This window comes from Cotesia glomerata, linkage group LG4 (genome assembly GCF_020080835.1).
Source record: "Cotesia glomerata isolate CgM1 linkage group LG4, MPM_Cglom_v2.3, whole genome shotgun sequence".
Taxonomy (NCBI): domain Eukaryota; kingdom Metazoa; phylum Arthropoda; class Insecta; order Hymenoptera; family Braconidae; genus Cotesia; species Cotesia glomerata.
Window position 1 is genome coordinate 7,585,473 of NC_058161.1, and position 22,207 is coordinate 7,607,679.

At 31.5% G+C, this 22,207-nt stretch overlaps 1 protein-coding gene and 1 long non-coding RNA gene across 6 annotated transcripts; one reads left to right on the forward strand and one right to left on the reverse strand.

Annotated features, from left to right (window-relative positions):
- Positions 1–1,374: 1,374 nt before the first annotated feature.
- On the reverse strand, positions 1,375–20,678 carry LOC123264071 (probable nuclear hormone receptor HR38). Of its 5 annotated transcripts, XM_044727132.1 has the most exons (9): positions 20,353–20,678; positions 19,542–19,940; positions 5,046–5,290; positions 4,087–4,307; positions 3,589–3,946; positions 2,792–3,475; positions 2,391–2,699; positions 2,065–2,299; positions 1,376–1,695 (listed from the first exon to the last, which is right to left on the reverse strand). In XM_044727132.1, exons 2-9 carry the CDS (start codon positions 19,672–19,674, stop codon positions 1,439–1,441), a joined length of 2,442 nt encoding a protein of 813 aa, XP_044583067.1. In that variant the 5' UTR covers positions 19,675–19,940; positions 20,353–20,678; the 3' UTR covers positions 1,376–1,438. The 5 variants fall into 5 exon arrangements, with proteins under 5 accessions (XP_044583066.1, XP_044583064.1, XP_044583067.1 ...); XM_044727131.1 differs by lacking the exons at positions 19,542–19,940; positions 20,353–20,678 and adding an exon at positions 18,656–19,183 and having other exon boundaries at positions 1,375–1,695; positions 3,589–3,928; XM_044727129.1 differs by lacking the exons at positions 19,542–19,940; positions 20,353–20,678 and adding an exon at positions 18,656–19,183 and having other exon boundaries at positions 1,375–1,695.
- On the forward strand, positions 18,824–20,139 carry LOC123264075. The gene is made up of 3 exons (XR_006509264.1): positions 18,824–18,930; positions 19,167–19,275; positions 19,354–20,139. It is a non-coding gene; the product is annotated as an uncharacterized LOC123264075 (long non-coding RNA).
- Positions 20,679–22,207: the final 1,529 nt, after the last annotated feature.

Consider the following 22,207-nt stretch of genomic DNA (forward strand, 5'->3'; position numbering starts at 1 on the left):
TATTTATACTTGATATCTAAGCTGTCTTTTGTACTTGAATCACAGCGGAAAATGTAATAAAAGATATTATTTGAAAGTCATTATTATAAACATTTATTATAATTGTCGCAGAACCATTGCTAATAAGTACAATTAATAGACAATAGGAAAATTCGCTAAGAGGCACGATTAATTAAGTTTATTACACATCGCAGGCATTTTTTTCTTATTTTTCTTTTTTTTTTATATTATTTTGTATGAATAATAATAGCAATCATTCCTGTAGATGAAAGTAACTTGCAATCTGTGGACAGATTGTTAGTAGAAACAAAAGACATAATAATTAATTAATTAACATAATAAATGAATAATAACAATTATATAAACATTTATAAACAATAGCGTAAAATATTTATAAAGACAGTTACTTTTTTTTTTTTATATCCACTCATCTTTTTTACGTTAGTTTTCATTAAAATTAATTTCATAAAATAAAGGGTAACTTCATTCAGTGCCGTCTTGATTTTTTTTTTTAATTTTATTTTTTTTTTCTAAAAATTTATCACCACGGTCTTTATTATGTTATTTATTATTTATTACAATTAACTTACACGATTGATTTTTCTTTTACTTATATAAAATCTGATAAATTATAAAACAAGACGACACTATGATTATTTTAATAAGTCTTAAATTACTAAAATCACATAGACATAAATGTATAAGGACTGCTTGAAGGGTCAATTTGAATATTTAATAATATTCTTATTTAATTATTATAATTAATACTATTAATAATTGATAATTATTATATTTTTCGCTTAATATCTCACTCAACGATTATTAATATAATATTTGTCATCCGTGCCTCGTTGTGAATATATTTATTTAATTATATTTATACTTGATATAAAACATCAAAGGGGGTTTATTAAATACATTTTAAATCGTGAGAAAGATGAAAAAAATATCCATCGCAAAATAGATTATTTGTCATAACCGACCAACTCGATATCCTGATATGTTTATATAAATAATTTCATACTTCTCACGTTAATAATTATTTATCAATATAATAATTACTTTTCTTTTGGGTACGTGAGAGGAACTTATCATTAGAGTAAGGCGTGTGTTTTATTATTAATTTTTTTTTTAATTATTTTATATTATAGTTATAATATAATTATTAGTGAATAGTATTTCATTAAAAATATTAATAAAACTTTAATGGATAAATATTTTTAATATGAAAAATATTATCAAGATTATTATCTCAATAATTTTATCAAAATAAACAATTATTCTGTAGATTAGGAACTTTTTTTAATTGTTTAGATTTTATATTTTTTATAAAATTATATTATGTAAAAATGTTTATCATTAAAGATTTTTAAGAATATTATTAATGAAATAATAATCATTAAATAATATAGCTGCAGTTAATGAATTATTTATTTCTTCAATAGGGAATGCTATTAACGAATAAAGATTCAATAAGAGGTGGCATCGGTGCAAGATTCTCCACCTTGAGGTAAAAAATTCGCTGAAGACCTTGTGCAGCAAGACTTCTTAAATCTGGGAGTTTACTTAATAAATGTGACAGGTACTGAGTCTTTCTCTGGGCTTCTGAATTGTAAGTTACGTGATCACGAAGTGATGATACTATTCTCATTTGTAAATCTTCTACTCGTTGTGGTTCTTTCAAACCATACCGATCTATAATTAATAATAATAATCAGTTATTAAATTAAAATTATACACAAAAAATAGTAAAATCGTAATTATTTAAAAAAAAAATATTTTAAGTAGATAAAGGCGAATGAACTTGGATCGATCAGTAATCGCGTGATAACATCGACAATTTCAAAGTCGAGAAACAGGTGCATGCATCGACGTCAATACGTAATTGACCAAAGAGTAAGTAAATTATTCATAGAAAAAAAAAGGATAAAAATATAAATCAAAGCACGTAAGAACTAAAGAGAAGATAATAAAATAATAAATAAGAAATCAAGTACTCTTGATTTGATGAAAGTGATTGATGCTTATTATTGATTGTTATTATTATTATAATTATTATTTTACCTGTAACGAGTGTGAGGGCACAAAGACATGCGAATGCACTGACATCAATTTCTACACTATGGAGAACATGACAGAATTTCAAGATATTGAATAGCCATTCGTCGAAACACCGGTAACATTGTGTTCGTGATAGCACAACTCCGTTGCAAAATGTTAAAGTATTATCACTGACTCTTGTACGATAAGCTAACCTGAGAATGAAAAGTTCTAAGCTCGCTGATTGAAAGAGTAATTCCTAAAACAAAACAAAAATTAATCATCATGAGTGTGATTCATTTAATTGAACATATAATTTAAATTAATTAGACGAAAAAAAAATAATTTACTTGATCTTCTTTTAATAGATCCGTAAATCCAGGAATTTTTTCAGCGAAGTTGTGAATAACATCAATGGACGTCGCAAGTAAATTATAAAATTGTTGAACTTTTTCAGCATCTGTTACCAACGGTGCAGGTACGCCAGGTTCATGGTACTGAGAGTAATCTAAATTAGCAACATCAGGGGTTGTGTCAACGTGAGCTCGTACTAATGCAGTAATTAGAGTAACGGGCGGACTTGGAGGTGATTCTTGTGGTGATTTTGGTTTGGAAGGAAGTCTTCCTCGTCGACCTTTCAAAGAATCTGTTCTGACAACCTAAAAATAAATTATTACCAACTTAATAAGTAATTTTTCTTCGTGAAAAGGTAATTTATATAAAATCATACAGCATTGAAGAGGATACAAACCTCTTTGACCATTCCGACCATCAGGCACTTTTGAAACCGACAGAATTGGCATCGGTTGCGACGTCGTTTATCGACAGGACACGATTTTTCAGCCAAACAAACATATTTGGATCCCTTTTGTACAGTTCTCTTGAAAAATCCCTTGCAACCTTCACAGGTACGGACTCCGTAATGCTGACAAGCAGCAGTGTCACCACAAACAGCACATAATTGGCTTGGACTCTGTGGCGCCCGTTCATTACTACTGGGTGATGGAGTTGAATTAACATTGCTAGATGTGCTCGGACATGATTTGGGGGACTCTTGATTGCTACCACTGCTCGTAGAGTCTGATCTTTGGAGCATTGGTGCTCGAGAACGTGTCGATCCAATATGAACATTTGATCCGGTAACGTTGGATGTCATCGAAACCGGTGATACACTCATGATATTTCCTTGCCCGTAGGCCGCCATAGGTACATTTGTGAAAGCACCGGACAAGTCTCTCTGGTGCAAATTTCCAGCTGACTGCATTGTGGCACTGTGATTCGACGTTATCGCTGAGAAGTATCCTGGTGGTGGTGGTGGAGGTGGAGGAGGTGGAGGAGTTGGCTGTGACGGTGATGGTGGAGATGGTGAAATAGCCATTGCTGTTACTGATTGAATTGGCACTGCTACTGGAGGTGGTGTCAGCGTTGGTGGAATCTATTTTTATTAAATAATAATATTATTATTAATAAAATTACAGTTTTTAATTAATTAAATTTTTATTTAACACAGTAATAGAATAATATATTTAATAATTTATGTTTAGTTACATTTTGGTGATGATGATTTTCCTGACGATGGTGATGTTGATGCTGATGAGGAAGTTGCTGCTGATGATGGTGCATCATTGAATGTTGCTGATGATGCTGCTGGGACTGCTGTTGCTGCTGTTGTTGTTGGTGTTGATGATGGTGATGGTGATGGTGATGATGCTGGGGCTGGGGCTGTTGTTGCGGATGATATGGAATAGCTGCGGCAAATTCAGCAGTATAAGGAGTATCTGCGCAAGCATACTGAAGAGCGTCAAAGCATTCATCGTCCATCTTGATGTCCAGACTCTGAAGTTCCTGGCGTGTGTAGCGTTGATGAGCAGTGTACGTCTCTTGGAAACTGGGTAGTGGAGTTGGGCTGTTATTTATTAAATATCCGTAATAATACGTAAGTATATACTAAATTTAAACTAAATAAACGTAAAACATCTTTGAAAGTAACGAAACTAAAAAAATCTAAAAATAAATAACCGAAGACCAAGATGTTATGAAATTTACCTCAATGAATCTGTTTGTAGATCTCCAGGTAGCGATCGAGATTGAATTTGATGGTGAAGATTTGATTGGGTGATATCGTCTTGCGTTGCTGTTACAGACTGAGAATTGCCTAACTGTAATTCTGGAAAGGGCTCTAACTCTTCAGTGAGACTTCCTGTATCCGTAGGATCAGTGTAAGGTGCACTGAGAAAATCAGCAAAACTGCTGCAGCCAAATGGGCTCTGCAATGTTCAAAAGGAAAGCCTCATTTATTATAGAAGCCTGTCAATGTATTACTTTCTACTTGTTGTATATGCTGAGAATGATACATTACTATTATGACAACTAGACGACAGGATAAACGAGCAATAAATGGTTAAAAGCATATGAAAAATAAAGAAGAAAAGAAAGAAAGAAAGAAGGGTGGGCATTCTATTCGATGGTTTGACATTTAATTCATTGCTCCTTAGAGACCTCATTCTTTACAATAAATAGGTTTTATAGCTTGTATCTAGTATTGTCTCTATATATTATAGATAGATATTATTTTTTATTTATTTCATTATTAAAACTATCATTGATATTAATATATTTATAAAATATAATAAGAATAACAAAATTAAAAATATGAGAATAAATAATAATAATAAAACTAGGCTGATTTTGAGGAGTAGTGATTGATTATTTTTATTAATAACTAAACTGAAAAAAAAAAAAAAAAAAATTAACTTGAATCAAGACGAAAAATTCTTGAATCAAGGAAAATTTACTTAAACCAAAAAAAATTTTTTAGTTTAAGAATTTTTCTACTTAAATCAAGAAGATGAAATTCTTCAAATATATTTCCTTAATTCAAATAAATTTTTTCTGTGTAAAATAAATAATAAATAATAAACAAGAAATTTTTGATGTCGTTAAAGTTATCTTCACACCAATTAATTATTTTTTAGAAATAACGAATAGTGAAAAATAAAAATTACCTGTGTTTGTAGCAGAAGCATACTTGATGCAACTGTGAATGCAGTGCCAGTAGTCGTTGTGGAAGCCGTTGTGATTGCAGTGGTAGCTGAACCACGATCTGTGCAAATTAATTCTGTAGATGATGATGATGATGATGTACGCTGATGGTGGTGTTGGTTTTGTTCACTAGCTATATCCACCGGCAATTGATGACCGGTATATTCTTTATCACAATCGTCTCCGCCGCTTTGCGTATGAAGCTGCCCTGTTGATCATACACAAGTACGCTTTTATTATTACGTATAATTGATTTTATTTATTTTTATAAAAATACATTATTTATTCAATCAGCCAGTTGATCGAATAAATAAATAAATAAAAAGATAATTAGGTAAAGTAAATTAATGTAAGTAAGTAAATTATTATAATACAATCCATCAATCAACTAAGTAGACAATCTAAGAAATAAAAAAGTGCATTTGTTACAGGTGCATAGAAGAAATGAAGTGATAGTAATGATTGATCTTCAGTAGAGCGACAAAGAGGAAACTATTAAAGAATCGACGAAACGCATTTTTACTTAACATTGCATACGTACACTGATCGATATAATATTTATCATACTGCGTACGGTCCATGTCGATCATAACGTCGAATAAGCTAGCGGTCTTGTTCTATGCCTACTGCTGGATCGTGTATAAAACAGTTTTATTCTATTGATTTTTTCTCACGACTGATAATATATACTTATACTATCAATAATTTAACCAACTAAAAAATCTAAGATAAACTTTAAAATTACATCTATAATTGAAAACTCACTAGTCTAGTTTTATAATAGTTAACTGTGCCAAAAAATATCGACAAAAATTATAATTTAAATAATTTTCTATGAAATAGTTCGATATATTGATAAGTAATGCTATTAAATTTTTACTGTCTAATAATTGTGATCATATTGATGATTACTTCGCAGTAATTTCCACAAAAACTGAATTCAACTTCAAATATTTTTAACTTTGACTCTCTTCAATTGTTTAAAATGAATTATTGATAATTGATACATTGATTTACACTATATTTGACAAGAAAGTTTTTTTTGACACTAAGAGTCGTTGATATGACTAAATGCCAACATGAACTGAAGTCCTCGGTGTCCTCGTCACATCTATATAAAAGCGATCCCACTTAGCAACCCTTGCAGTGTGTATTATCTCAAGGGAAACATGAAATCATTGGCATTTGAAATATATTCTACTTGTAAACTGCGATGTTGATGTTCTTGCAGGAAATAGTAGACCATCCCCCCACGTCTTCATTATCCTCATTCTTAAGCACAAATGCAAGCTTTTTTGGTGTGTAAATATACTTTTTCAACTTGCCAAATGATTTTAGTAGCAAAGCATTGATGAATACCAGCCCAGTGAATTAATCTGAAAAAACACAATTGATGCCCGTCGATCTTCGAATGATGATACGTATAGAGGGTGTTACGTAAATATGGGACATAATTATTTTACTTTAATTAAATCTTATACCTGAGAGGTAAGCTTCACTCTTCTAGTTATATGCTGGAGATGATGATGATGATGGTGAATGTGATTTATGGGTGAAAAAAATCATAGAAGAAATTTAATATATTCATAATGTACAGGGAAGAAAATGAAATTTAATCTACATCCCTACACAAATAAAAAAAAAAAAAAAACAAGCCCTTTAACAATTATGACGCTAGCAAATCAAGATAGTCACGGATTATAAAGACCGTCAATTTAATTTCCCTATTGTGTTTTTTACAGTATTTGATTTACAAGGTGTGACGAATATTTATGATCTGTAGAATATAAATAGTATAGATATATCTTGTATTGTTTGTGTGCATTACAGAACTTGAGACCGGGCTATCATATAAAATCAGTAGAAGAGCCAATGAAAGTTTGACTTGATTAAGTAGATAACTCCAGTTAAGCGTATGGCGTTGAAACATAGAACAAATAGATTACTACCAGACATCATCAGAGCAACATTACATCTCGTCACTGGATTGCTTTTATTCCCTTCCACAAGTTTATATACATCTAAAGCCACGCCTCTCCACGTGCCTGCGCACGTGTAGCCAGCCTTCGACTGATGGTTGGTTCGCTATTCCGTTCCGCTGAATTGCCATGACATGACTCCAAATTAAGTAAATAAAAGTGATAAGAAGTAAAGTAACTTACAGCTCTTAATAACCCGTACAAAAAAAAATTTGGTTCATGGTGAATTTCCGGATGAACTTCAGATTGTGAAACAAATATGAATTTCATGGCGAAATCCAGCTGAATTTCATGATGAATTTGAAACAAATTGTATATGAAACTTAATTTTTTTAGTCTGTAAAAAAATATTCGCTGTCAATTATATTGGAATTTTTAGTTTAATTTATACTGACATAATTTACGATTCTTAAACTTCTATCTGGATAAATTTTTTGGAGTAAAAGAACACAAAATGCAAAATAATATTTCGAAATTTATCATGAATTTCACGGCGAATTCCAGCTGAATTTGATTATGAATTTCGAAATATTATTTTGCATTTTGTGTTCTTTTACTCCAAAAAATTTATCCAGAACGAAGTTTAAAAATCGTAAATTATGAGTCAGTATAAATTAAACTAAAAATTCCAATATAATTGACTTCGAATATTTTTTTATAGATAAAAAAAAATTAGTTTCATATACAATTTGTTGCAAATTCATCATGAAATTCAGCTGGAATTCACCGTGTAATTCATAATCAAACTCATATTTGTTTCACAATCTGAAGTTCATCCGGAAATTCATCATGAACCAAAATTTTTTTTGTACGGGAAGAATATAGAGAAGAGTGTACACAATACAGTAAGGCAACCGAGTTAACCCTTCAGCACTCTCGCAAAACGATTTACTATCATTACTCGCGCGATGAAAAAAACTCTCACGCCTTATGTGGAAGCGCACGCATGCTTATAGTCCCTTTAATTTAAAAAATCTTAAATAAAATAAATTTCTTAAAACAAAAAAAAATTGACTTATTTAAAAATAATATTTAATAATAATACATCCAAACACAAATGCACTCTTACGGGAACCTCCGAACTGTACCGATCAGACCCGATTTTTTAAATTCTGACCCCCCTACTTTACTATTGCGATGAGAAAATATCTCACAGAGTTAATAAAATTTATTTTATTTTTTTATAGTATAGAACAATTAAAATAATAATATTGCAATTTGAAATAATATTAATTTTTTGACAGATAGAAAAAAAATCACATAGTCATTCCATTTGAAATTTGAAAGAAAATTTGAGTTATTGATGAGCGTGAGAGAAAACCTCATAGCGAGAGTGCTGAAGGGTTAAGAAAGCTCTCTACTCTACCCATCGCTTCTTTGCCTGATGTACAAATTAGACAAGAGCATTTCTATTTTCGGCACTCTTGCTATCTTATTTTCTTCTTTTACACCTGTGCTACTAACACTGCCACTAATCCAAGTATTTTTATCTTCTATTCACATTTATCATATTAATTAACATTAGATTTATTGTTACTGGTTGAGCTTAATTATAATGGAAGAAGAAATTAAGACAGGATGTTAAAAAATATTAAAAATTCGACTAGACTCTGAAGAAGTAACTGAAATAAATATAAAAGATAGGCACGAATGAGAAGCGACCGTTGAATGCGACGCGGATATGTAGGTCTGTGCCCTATAACCTCAGCGTAAGTTACTTACGATATTGTACTACCGTGAGACCGAATCTCTTATAGCTGTACTCGGTGTAAGAGTGAGCGCACTCTCTTTACATGCGCTCTATAGGTTACGTATCAACGTATCTGAGAGCGCACACGTTTGTCTTGTGTATACCTTAAGATTTAATACTAGCAGCAGCACCTGGTCGAGCATGTAGTGAATCTAGTGTAGTCAACGACTCTCCACTCTCAAGATTTATTTGTACTTGTGTCTAGCCATGTAATTGATCCTAGACTAAAGTTAATACTCAAGTCCTAGTTTTATTTCATTTTAATTTCTCGTAATAAATATGTACTGCCATTATTTTTAATTAATAATGATTTTAATTATGAATTATGACAATTCACACTGATTTAAACTAATCTCACTTTCTATAAATATATACATGTATAGATATATCTTCCTTGCTGTTGATAATCTCTTGTCTCTTATATATTGAATAATATTTTCTCAATATTTTTCGTTACATGCTTCCAGACTTAATGGTATCGATTGGTATCAGAAGAGGCCACGAATGACCAGGCCAATCGTAGGTCATCTATTATAGTAATTTAAAGATAGAACGCTCGGCCTCTTCTCTTTTTTCTGAGTACATCTATATGTGTGTGTCCGTCAATGCACTGGTGTGTCACCACTACACACATTTTTAACATACAACGAAGATATATATGTATATATTTATAAAAGTAGTCGGGGTAATACACGAGCATCGAACTCTCTCAGTCGCTGTCTACTGTAGTCAATAGTCCTACTTAAACTGCTATCCAATAATTTTCTTCGCAATCATCTTCTTAACATTCATTCAACGTCAATTCAATATTCCTCATTTATTCAGACACCGTACTAAACTTTTTCTTGTATATAAATATAATATACTGTTTCCTCTTTTATATTTTTTAAATTTATATGTACAAAAGTGAACGGAGAATTGATTATGTCCGATTTAGGTAATCATTAGTAGTTACATCTTGATGAACTACATACGGCCCTTTTACTACTAAAAAATAATAATAACAAAAAAAAAACCTTTCTCCTTGGATACAACCAAGTGAAATTCATATAATAAAAGATTTATCGACTATTAATCATTTTTATTTTATCGTTAAAAATTTCTTAGTGACACTTTAACTACATGTTAAGCTCACTTCAACTACTATCAGAATAATCTCATCTACAATTATTTATTCAAACCATTATAATCGATTTAATGCTCAACGGATAAGCCGCCGCAGCTTTTATGCATTGATCCTCAGTGTTACCCTCCGCAAACAAAGCAGCTCTTGTTTTCATTACGAAGCTTTTACCTTTAGAGCTTTTTTAAGTGAAAATATTCAAATTATCGCCCGTTTTTTAACAAATTTTTTTTTTCAGATACAACCAAATTTTTTTAAGGACATTTTTAGGATTTTTATAATTAACGAGGCTTGTTATTTATAAATAGACAAATGAAAATATCTGAATTGTGTTATTAATTAACATTAGTCGCAAAGGCGGACAAGAGAGACGAAAAAAGTTTATGATCACATGACAACCACAACCACCCGCCGCTGTTTGAAGGAGTTACAGGACTATTACACTACATACATACATAATAGATGTATGCTTTACATACGTATGTATGTGTAATAATAAAATAATGAATATAAAAGTATGAATATAGTGTGACGGAGGAAAGTGGGTACCGGTTTCCCGGTGTGTCCGCCAACCTGTTCCTCTATCAACAAACCGCGTGGGTAAACGTTAGTTGTCGTTACATATATACAATCACACCTTGTTAATATACTGTAAGTATACAAGTGTATGAATAAAATCACTAGGATATAATAATGTAAGCTAAACTCGAAAGAACAGGTTCTTTACAGGACACGAATATTTTTTATTTTATATCACCGATTTTTATTTCGTTCGTATTAACTATTTAACTACACGCTAAAATTAGACTCAATTTTATTTAGCTTTAATCATTTATTATCAATGTATTTTTGATTTTTTATGTTAATTAACATCTTATTAATTTGATTAATTGTTTCATTTTTTCGTTTACATTTATCATGATGGCTGTTGTTTTATATAACGTGAGGTCTGATAATTTGATAAATCGACACGTTTATTCGATTTAGATATTTTTTCTTAAAAACCTGGATCGTTAATCAATAGATACCGTTATACATACATGATAAACCTTTGAGAAGTTATTTTTTTTTATTGACCATAAGAAAGAGTCGTTTGAATAGACATAAAATTATTTGGAGGTGGCAAGCCACTATAATTAACTATTTTGAATATTTCAATTAAAATAAGTAAAAGTTTGTGAAAACCCGGCAAGGATTTTTGGCGATGCAGGATATTATATTTTAAATAAAAAGGAATAAATTAACCACAAATCCTATTACCATTTATCTATAAATTCTAAATCCTGACTGAATTTCTATACGAGAAATTTTTTAATTTGGAATACCCATTTTTATTAAGGTCAAAGGATTTTAAATTTTTATCTTTTACTCAGCATTAAATCAATGCGAATTGGTGTGTAAAACAAACTTTTAAACTGTTTAGTTACCTACCTAACTTTTTTTTTAACGATATTGCTTTTATATTTAAGCACTGTTAGTCAATAATATCTTATAAAGTTTTTAAAATTGAATAAAATCTTCAAATTTATAATCTCATAATCTTAATCTAATAGAAATTATTCAAAATAAACTGCGAAAAAATAAATAAAAAAAAAAAAAAAAACAGTCAAGTTTTGAATGTCATTAACAAGGACACTGTTATTTCAGGGTAATTAACAACTCAAACAAGTGTGAACTGTAGGTAATATTAGAGCACGCGGATATAATGAAGAAAAAAAGCTGTGCATGCAAAGCGAAAGGATAAATATTTATCAGTATACCTCGTCGATATGTCTATACACAATAACTTTTAGATCAACACCAACATGGTAAGTTGTTTTTTTTAGTTTTTAAGTTTTTAAAGAAATATAAATAAAAATATAAACACATGTATTTTATTTACAGCCTGAATATATTGAACGAACTCCTTTAACACAAGAGAAATGAGTTAAATACGGCCTTGGCGGTGTTTCATCGTCGAAGTCGACGTCCACATACTCTCTCAACTTACATACACTGACATACAAGTTGACCCAGTACAGCTTCTGCTTTACATTACCACCACCACCTTGGTGACTACCACCCTAGTATCTCACCACCACCCTCTACTCCCCGTTATTCTGCAACCACCTCGTCGGTTGTGACGTAGTAACGGCAGTTTATGACGTCATCGTTATGCCGCAGTTCCGTTCATCGATTATCCCATCCTCACATTCTATTATATGCATATATACATATGTCTATACAGGTATGCTATATTTATATTTATATTTACTTATCATTGTTATTCACTTATACTGACTAACCGACTTTATTGGATTGCCATTTTACGCGGATTTTATTGTGTTTCAAATGAAATACAAACAAATGCAAATACCGCGTATCAAAAACTTTTTAAAAAATGAATTTTTTTTCTTTATTCTTATTGTATTAATTCATATTCATTTTTATCATTTTATTTTACACCTTACCCGCCTATTTTAAATTCACTCAGCTATTTACACTTCCTGCTTTACATACATATATCTATGTGTATTACATTTTATTCAGTCCTATGAATATTAGCCCAGGCGTGAGAAATGTGATCATCGATTATCATTACGCTCAAGATAACGATAAATATATTATTTACCTACACACGGCCTTTTAATACTTATTATTAATGACATAACTTTACTACTCCGGTATATGCAACAATAACATAAAATATAAATCAGTGCTTTGGTTGACAATGATTTACAAACTTAAAAATTTTTTTAAACTTTATGATTATTATATATATATATATATATTTTTTTTTTTTTCACAATTGTAAATTGGCTATGTTTATGATTATTATTAAAAAATGCTTAATTAAAATTATCGTAAAACTTTTAAAAATTTTATTTATACTCCAATTTAATTTTATTACCCAAAAAAAAAAATTAATATAAAATTTCCAAGACTTCCATTCACGTATAAAATATGAAAGTTTAATAAAATCAATTATTATTATTAATACACCGTATAATTTAATTAATTGTTTAATAAATGTTTTTAAAAAAAAATTAATTAATATTCACTACACTCTGAAACCAGTTATTTTTTTAATTTTAAAGCGAAAAAAAAAATTGAAAACATTTAAATTACGACACTGGTTATTAAACCGATCGATATAAATTTATACAAGTAATATACAATCTGGAATTTAACTAATATAGATAGATCGGCCTGTTAAAATAATATATTTACAGATAATGTATAAAATAAAATAAAATAATGGATTATTCTGTTGGATTGCATATATAATGGAACATAACATCTAAGACCTTTAATTTAAACTCTTCTGCCTAAGCACTTTCCATCCAGATGAATCCACCCCTTGAATGAACGCACGCCCACGATCACGAGAAATTTTCTCATCCGTACACTCTCGATCTCGGTATACATTACAGATTACTAAGTAAAGTCTTTTTCCTCTCACTCTTAAATTATTTATACTGTTAAAACTCCTTCCAAGTGTAATGCAGTACACTGAAAACCGCAACTATCTCACTTCGAGTACCCACAACAAAGGAAAAAGTCTACCTATTTATCTACATAAATAAATATAAATATAAACGTATACTAGAGTTTTGATCACATCATGTTCAATCGTGTGGATCAGATGTTGTGCTCAAGTATTATAGAATAGAGTAGTTATTCGCGACGAGGTATAGATCACGTTTTTCTTCATTTCTACTCAACTCCAACTAATATAAAACATCGTGCTCAGAACATTATTATATTACATATACACCTCATCGTTAGGTGGAAGTTTATAAGCCTCTTGGTTTGTTCTACACCATCCACAAACTTTTCTTTGTTCTCTTCTCTTCGGATAGATAGATATACCAGCGGCAATAATAGTACTAACGTCTTGTCTCCCTTATGATACACCAACTCTTTAGTTTATGATCATAATGCATTACATTTAGCTACTCATATTCTGCTGCAATAGTGTCGTTGATTGTTCACGTTCACTTGGCTCTATGAGAAATCGCCAGTGAATAATAGTATGTACCATAAGATATAAGATATATCAGACACATAAATATATAACATACCAATAAGTTAAATAAGATTGTGAATTATTAGATTCCGTCTGACAGACATTACTTATACTAAATATTAATTATATTTTCTACCAATTAATCTCCACTTTGTTCTCATTTTTTTTTCTATTTATAATTATAAATTAATAATATTACTATAATTAAACGTTTTCCTTTATCTATTATTTACAGATCCGTACAAATTAACATCAATCAAACCTGCCAACGTCAATATTAATTTGTCAATACTCGAGATCTAAATAAACTGATATAAGCTAGAACAAGAATCTGGAAAAAATAACTAATAAATAAAATAGAATTCAATTGTACACATGTATGTGTAATTTATACGCGTACGATGGAGGAATATAAAGAGTAGAGCGAGAAAGGGTTAGATAAAATACCCGGCAAAGTTTTTTTGCACGAACTGATGGAAGTTAGGAAGTAAAAGAACGAGGTCGAGTAAAGATTTATATATAAACATATACTGAGAGCCGTTGAGAGTAATAGAGAGGGATTTTGGTGTAAGTAAGCAAGAGAACAAGTTTGATATATATGTATGTATCATGTGCACCTGTATTTAACTTAAAAGTAAGTTAAGTAAAACATCCCGACTCGGGCGGCCCCGAAATAGCAGTGTACGTCCTTGAAGTATGACGTCCCCGTAAGTCGCTCGATAACGGGCGGGGTGGAATAGTGACGTCAGCGTTGGACGTTGCCACCGAACCACCAGGCGTCTGGCTCGTCCGTTTCCCTTCACTACCCCGACATGCTCAGCTGGTCGCCTACACAACTTTCTCTCTCTCTTTCTTTATCTTTTTCTATAATACTTAACACTAAAATATTTCTTCTTTGTATAATAACATGCACAATACTTTCATATGCAGAGGCAGTGAGTCTAGTGAGCCAATGGATTTTTTTATCCATATGTACATTGTCTCGGAGATTAAAATTAATGCGGTAATCATCTCTATCCATACGTATTTACTGTATTCTAGCTTTCTTATTTTTCACTCTCTTCTCTCTTGCAGTGAGATATGGTAAGGAGTGGCTTAATCAACTGGATTCCCGCATCTCTATCTCGCGACAGTAAATACTACCTATTACTATTATATACATCAGCATAACTGAGTAATCACCGACGCATAGATTTATATTAACGATTTTATATTAAATGATGATGATGATGATGAACTGGCGGGACCCACGTGCATGAGTCTCACTGTGTCTCGTGACCCAGTAGTACCGATTTTAAAAGTGGACACTGTTGCTGTGATGTGGCCGCCAGTAAGCCTCAGGGAAATACCGATACATACCAGGTATTTAAATATTATTACTTACAGCTTTAAATACGACCTTAATATTTTATTTTATTTTATATTATAGGCATACAGTGAGTACTAAAGTATCTATTTATAAATAATTTCAGATTTTAATTTATATTCAAAAAACGTGATTTGTCAAGTTTTAGATTTTAACCTGTTACAGATAAGAAGAAATAATTCAATCAAAATTTAAAGCAGAAGTTATACAAAAAATAAAAAAAGTGTTGAGATCATTATCAATTAATAGATGTTTTCTACACGATATAAATCAATGGACTTGGTATATATATATACATATATTTCTTTTAGTAGTTTTTTCTTCTATTTGGTTACTCTACACGTGATCGGTTTTGATACGCCGATGAGGTTAGGGTAGTTTACGTCTGCATGTTTTATAAAGTGACTAGTTTCGATTCCTCAAGTTCTTTGTTTTCATACAATCTCATCGATTTTTTTTTATTTTTTATTTACTTATTTTTTTTATTATATTTTTTTTTCTGTGCATGAAAGCAATTTCGTCAAATGAAATAGTTATTAATTATTTATTGTTTTTACACCTGTTATTATACTCACGGATATGATACTTCGTCTTAAGGGATTTGTATACGTTGACTTATTTGGAACGAGGTTGTTAACCCTTGAAATGAAATGTTCTACGACCTACTTTGTGATAGGTACTTTGTTTTAAGGACACAGTCAAGTACTGATATATTATCTGTATTATATAGAGTTGATGAATTGATGATTAGCAGTATTTTGTGTCTCCAATGTTATTATTTTATTTTTTAATACTTTTATTTAATTACTATTGATTAAATATTATCTATTTAACTTTTAGGCAGATTTATGTTGTCAAAACATATATGCAGTTGTATTTGTTTTTATAGATATAAATATGTTCAATCATTTGCGCACGTAAATAAATACGTCAAACATATGCATTAGTTGGTAGAAGATATTTCCGGTAGTCTCGTGGGGCCGCGTGATCAAATCATTTTAATCACCAAGAGAAATAACTACTAAAAATGTACGTATATTTATAATATAAATAGTTATTTATTATTCAACTGGTAATAAATAGATTTCAATTTAATATTTTCAATTAAAGCTCTCGTATTTCTCAACAAAATAATTACATTTTTTTTTATTACTCTAGGAAATGGAAGAACACGTATATTATATTTAAATTATTGATGAAATTGGTAAGACAGAGATATACCTAATGTGAAAATATGTAAAAAGTATTAAGTGGCACGTGACTCGGGTCTTTGTACTCTAGCCAAACAGTTGGATCACGCGTGTATATTTAGTCAAGCAGCAAAACAATGCAGTTTGGCTTCTGGGAAGAAAAAGATACGCTGCGGAAGTGTATGATCAAAAAGCTTCAGTATATAGTTTACAAAAAAAAAAAAAAAATACTATTCAATTGCTAATTTAACGCTAAGGACCTGTGGTAATTTTTTTTTCTTATTCTGCATGATTTGCTTTGTCTACTTATCATCTTCATCATTATCTTTATCATCTTCATCGTCAATGTATGATATAACAATGTAGTCATTTAAATGCAACTGTATATTAAGATGTTGCAAGCGTAAAATAAATAAACAAATGGCTGATTAACGTGTAAAGTTAGCGTGTCATACATAGTTTATGCGGTAAATTTATACTACGTGAGAAAAGCACGTGGCGATTAGTGATATGGAAAGGGAAAGCCGCAGACGTAAATGATATACACAACGGCGGTCATTGATGTAAAGGATCTCTTAAAAGTTCGCCAAGTTTCGCAACATTAAAAATATACTTAAGTATAACAGTAGGCCAAAAATGTCTCGAGTGAGTAGATGACAAATTCGCAGATACCGTTCATTAATAGATTGATTAATATATTTATGAATAAATATATATCTATCATTCGAATTCTATAAATTTATACGGTTGTACAATCGAATAGAGTAGAATTTATTTTAATAATATATTTATTGATTCAAGATAAAACTAATGATGGTGATGAAGGGTAATTTTTGTCGGATAGCTCAACAGACGCGTGCCAGTGATAAAAACGCGGGTGCGTGACCACCGATGAGACGAATGGTATGAACGACAAAGTGGCCATATCCGCGTGTATCTTGTTGTAGCCTCGGCTAAGAAATAATGCCTAGTAGTTAGTGTCGGGCGTGTTGCCAGACTATATTTATCAACCGACGAACCGGTTACACCTGTAAAGACTGACTAGAGAGTGACTATGTTTCCCGAAGAGTTTAACTGTCGATCGGGGACACATCAGCCCAACACTTACTTTCAGATGCTCAAAGATTGTTAAACACTAATCAGTGAGTTGTAAATTACTGTACCGTTTTTGTCAATCATTAATCATTATTATTACTCATCAGCTCTTAATTTATTTGTCTTAATTTCAATTTGCCTTTTTAGTCTGGCAAATTATTTTATTTATTTATTTATTAATATTATTTTATTTCCAGTTTCATTATTTAAACAATTAATGTATTACTGTGGTATGACTTCATTAGATACTTATCAGACAGTATTATAATTAAATGCAACTATTCAATGACAAGAGGAAAATAGTAAGAGAGAAATATTTTTCTTTCAATACCGCTTATCTTTCGACTTTCGATTCTTTTACTAGATACAACTACAATAACAATAATAATAATAATAATAATAATAATAATAATAATTATTATTATTATTATTATAATAAAGTAACAACATTATGGGATCTTATATACGTGTGAGTGTTTATATGATAATTCAATCGAATGACTCGACAACGATCGTCTCTCGATCACCAACGCCGCCTCCACAATCACCACCATCGCCATGACCACCTCACGCGGCCAATAATTTATGTAGGTATTTGCGAATGCATGTATCCATATAGTCTATCTTTTAATATATATATATATATATATATATATATATATATATATATATATAAATAATATAACGGTAAAACCTCTCACTGTCGTCAACATCCTGGCCCGAGGAACGTCGAGGGCGCGATAGTAAAATCGAAAAAAAAATTTTTCTAATCCATACTTTCTTTATCCTTATACTTTTTTAGCTAAATATTAAATAACAATTTAGAAACCAAAAGCAATTTAAAAAAAAAAGAAAAAACAAGTTAACGAATTCGAATAAAAAGTAAATGATTAATTAATGAAGAATATATTCCAGCAGCACGGGTCAAGGTGAGACAAGTTTGTTAGTAATTCATATTATTAAAAAACCATTGCCCAAAAATTTTAATATTTTTTGAATTTAAAGTTAAAACAGCGACAAGTGAGTCAAGGTACAATAGTAGAGTGAGTCGAAGGACTTACACTTGTTCCATGAGTGATGATCGGTATGATGATTGAGATGGTCTGTGGCCTCGAGGTTCCTGTGGTGATCATTATTATTGTTGCTATCGGGTGGTGGAAATGCAGGTCTACCTACTGGATAAACAGCTGCACCAATTGTTCTGGATCCAACGTGGGCAGCTATGCTGCACTCCTCGACGACAACACAGTCCTCAACAATGCTACCGCGCATTGTCGTACCACCAGATACCGCCGGTTGAACCGTATTTGTTTTAGTACTAATCACGTTTTCAACAGTACGCATATCTACGTACTCTATCTTATATATTGCTTCTGTTGTTTTTTTTTTCTTTTGTATAAATTATTATTGCTGATAATTTACTATTTGGTCCCGCTATTAGTAATCAAGTTAGCCTCGATCATAACGCGTTTTTATTATTGATAATGATAGTCATAGTCATAGTAGTAATAGTACATTTTTAATTATCCTAACTAATATTTTCAACTAATAACTGATAATAATATCTTCCAGAGGGTGAGCGTTGATGGTGGTGGATATGGTAAAATTTTTCAACCCCAATAATGTAACGCATCAGAGTCAACGAAAATTCGCAATGATTTTGTTTGCATTAACCAAAGTGGTGAGTATTTTTAATTATAACAACAATAGTGCAGTAATAAGATATATATTACATTTAAATATCAATATTATATTATAGAGTGCTTAGATGTGATTGATTGACGTGTGATGGATAAATAACAACACCAAAGGACTCAACTCATTCGTTGATTGCAAGTAACAGAGAGAGGTGTATAAAAAAGGATGTGACGCGCAACAATAATGATACAGGGTGAAAAATAATAATTACAAGACGTTGTCTTTGTGTATTAACAGTAGACAACCGACCTGCCACAGTCGCCGTTGATGGTGTTCCCGGTTCCCTCCAAATAGCATTGAAGACTCTTTCGTTGACAGCGAGCTCCAGACGCTCTGGCGGCAGCAAACGCTCGTTCCACAATTCCGACCTGGGAACTCGCATACGGCCACCAAGTTCTTCCTTCAGGGTGTTTTTAACTCAATACCTCTTCTTCTTTCTTTCTTCCCTCTCTCTTTTTTTATTCTTGCTCTATTTTTTGTTTAATAACTATTATTTATTTTTAGGCGAAGATAAAAGTATCCACCACTGGGGTATTATGACAGTCGAACTGATAAACACTTGAATGATCCAGCATCTATGTTGTTTATTCCAAAAAGTTGTTCACAGATTCCCGTCAGAAGATGTGGTTGATCAGATGATTCTTCTTCCTGTATTCCACGACGTACAACTTTGTTAACTTATGTGTGCTACGTATGAAATTCAACGTGCAGGAGTCAGGGGTGTTTTCAGGTGAGGAGTAACTACGCGCTTTTTCTTTATAATTTTTAAATTTGAAAAAAAATATTTAAAAAAAAAAACACGTGTCCTGTGGCTCGTGATTTAGCACCTTGTGAACAAGTGGTTGAAGAATTGAGTAATGAAATTTAATAAAAATAACATTACCAATTTTGTGGAGAACAATAATAAATAGAAAAAAGTTATTAGACTTGTGAATTCACAAAGAAATTTCGCGATTGGGCTGAGTGATTAAATGTGCAAGGTAAAGTTTTTAAATGATTGGTAAACTAAATACTAAATGTGGATTTTTTTTTTAATTCAGTTTCTTTTTGTTTTACTTACAGGCGATTAAAGATTAATTTAAGTCTGGCTGGTTTGTTGAAAAATCATCGATGAAAATTCAATAAAATATCAAGTCTAACAATTACACTTGTATAAACAAATGGTATGTATTAACGTAAATAGTATTTATCCAGAAACGAATAATAATAATAAAGTCACGTTGGTTGATTGATATAAAGAAAAAAAATAAATTAATTAATTGGTATAAAATAATAATAACTGTTTCACTGTTGGATATCAAAGCACGCGGATTAAGAGAAGCTGACACAGCTCTCGTGGTGGTGCACTTAAGGCCGGTCACCGCGTAACTGAGTCCGGAGCGCGCGCGGTTCTCCGCTATATTAAAACCGTACTGTGTGTAGCGGCGAACGGCGCCACGATGACGTCATTGTGAACGTCATACACTGGGATACACCGGAGCAACGGTGGATCGATGGGCTTGCGCAGCAATACAGTAATGCACGACCCTTGCCAGTAAAGCTGCTGGTGGTGCTACTGGTATTGGGGGTGCCGGGTAGTGACAAGGGGGTGGTTACCTCACTTTACCCTGTCACCGCTAACAATGACGTCATTGTTATGAGTGACGTCATATTGCCAGTATATGCCTCGAGGTATCGTCGTAATATCGTCGAACGAGGGCGCAAAAAATAGAATACACAAGTAACTGAAGACAAGGAACTAAAGAATGAGCTTTACGAACTAAAAGAGACTGACTCAACTTATTATCATAATAACATTCAAATGTTTAGTCGTAATATTGATAATATTGATAACAATGACGATTAAATCCATTCAAGTTATCAGGAAGAAAAGATTTAATGGAGGGTAAATTTTACAATGTAAGATCTGCATCATCATCTCTTTTCTCTTTCTCTTCTGAATCTTCCTGTTCTTGTTCTTCTTTCTCGTGGTTAATGGTTTTTTTCTTTCTACTCTTGGTCTCTTGTCCATTCATAATAAATTCTCTATCACTGGTCTCCTTTTTCTTTATTTTTCCTCATACCGAGCTTTATTACCTGGCATGTTGCCATGTGCAAAGAGACTATTACGTTTGGTTCACGTCTCATAGTCGGTTAAATCCTATATTACACAAGATAAAAGCTACCGTGGACAGCGTATTATACGCGTGGCATAATACGTAGGTGGGATGAACGAGAGCACGTGTACCAGCCAGCCACCCTTACCATAATCTCGCCCACGTCTGCGTCACTTTTCCTTCCGTTTCGTCACTGTACCACCCACCGCCTACTTACCTTAAAGTTTACCCGTTTAATTCACATCGTAGGTTACAAGTGAATCGTGACAATTTTTTTTCTTCCCCTATATTAAATTTTTACATATACATATAAGTGTATCGATTGTATAAAATATGTTATACATTATATAATATATATTACATTTTATATTATTTTTTTTTCTGCTTACTCTTGTACTATTCTTCTTTGTTGACACAATCAGCGATCGTACGCCTCGGTGGAGATTTAATGGCTTAGGTCATGGTGACGGGTTAAGCTTAAAGCTACTTCATTGAACAACCGGGAATCATCTTTTAACCTTGCATCGCGTCATTATAAAACCATTTTTTTATTAACCTTTAACATGTTTATTTATTATTTATCAATCTTCATGCTCTAATGACTTTTTTATCAACTATTTACCTGTACCTTTCCATGTTCTTCTACTTCCTTGTATATTCATTTTTTGCATAAAAAATATTCGACGATAACAATTATGATTATAATTATTTAATCGATCCTGAGATGATGCGAGCAAGTATTTTAAAAAATGTGTATGATATACATGAACCATTGGATTCAACGAACCGAGAGGCTGATGTCTTTTTTTTTTTTGCTTC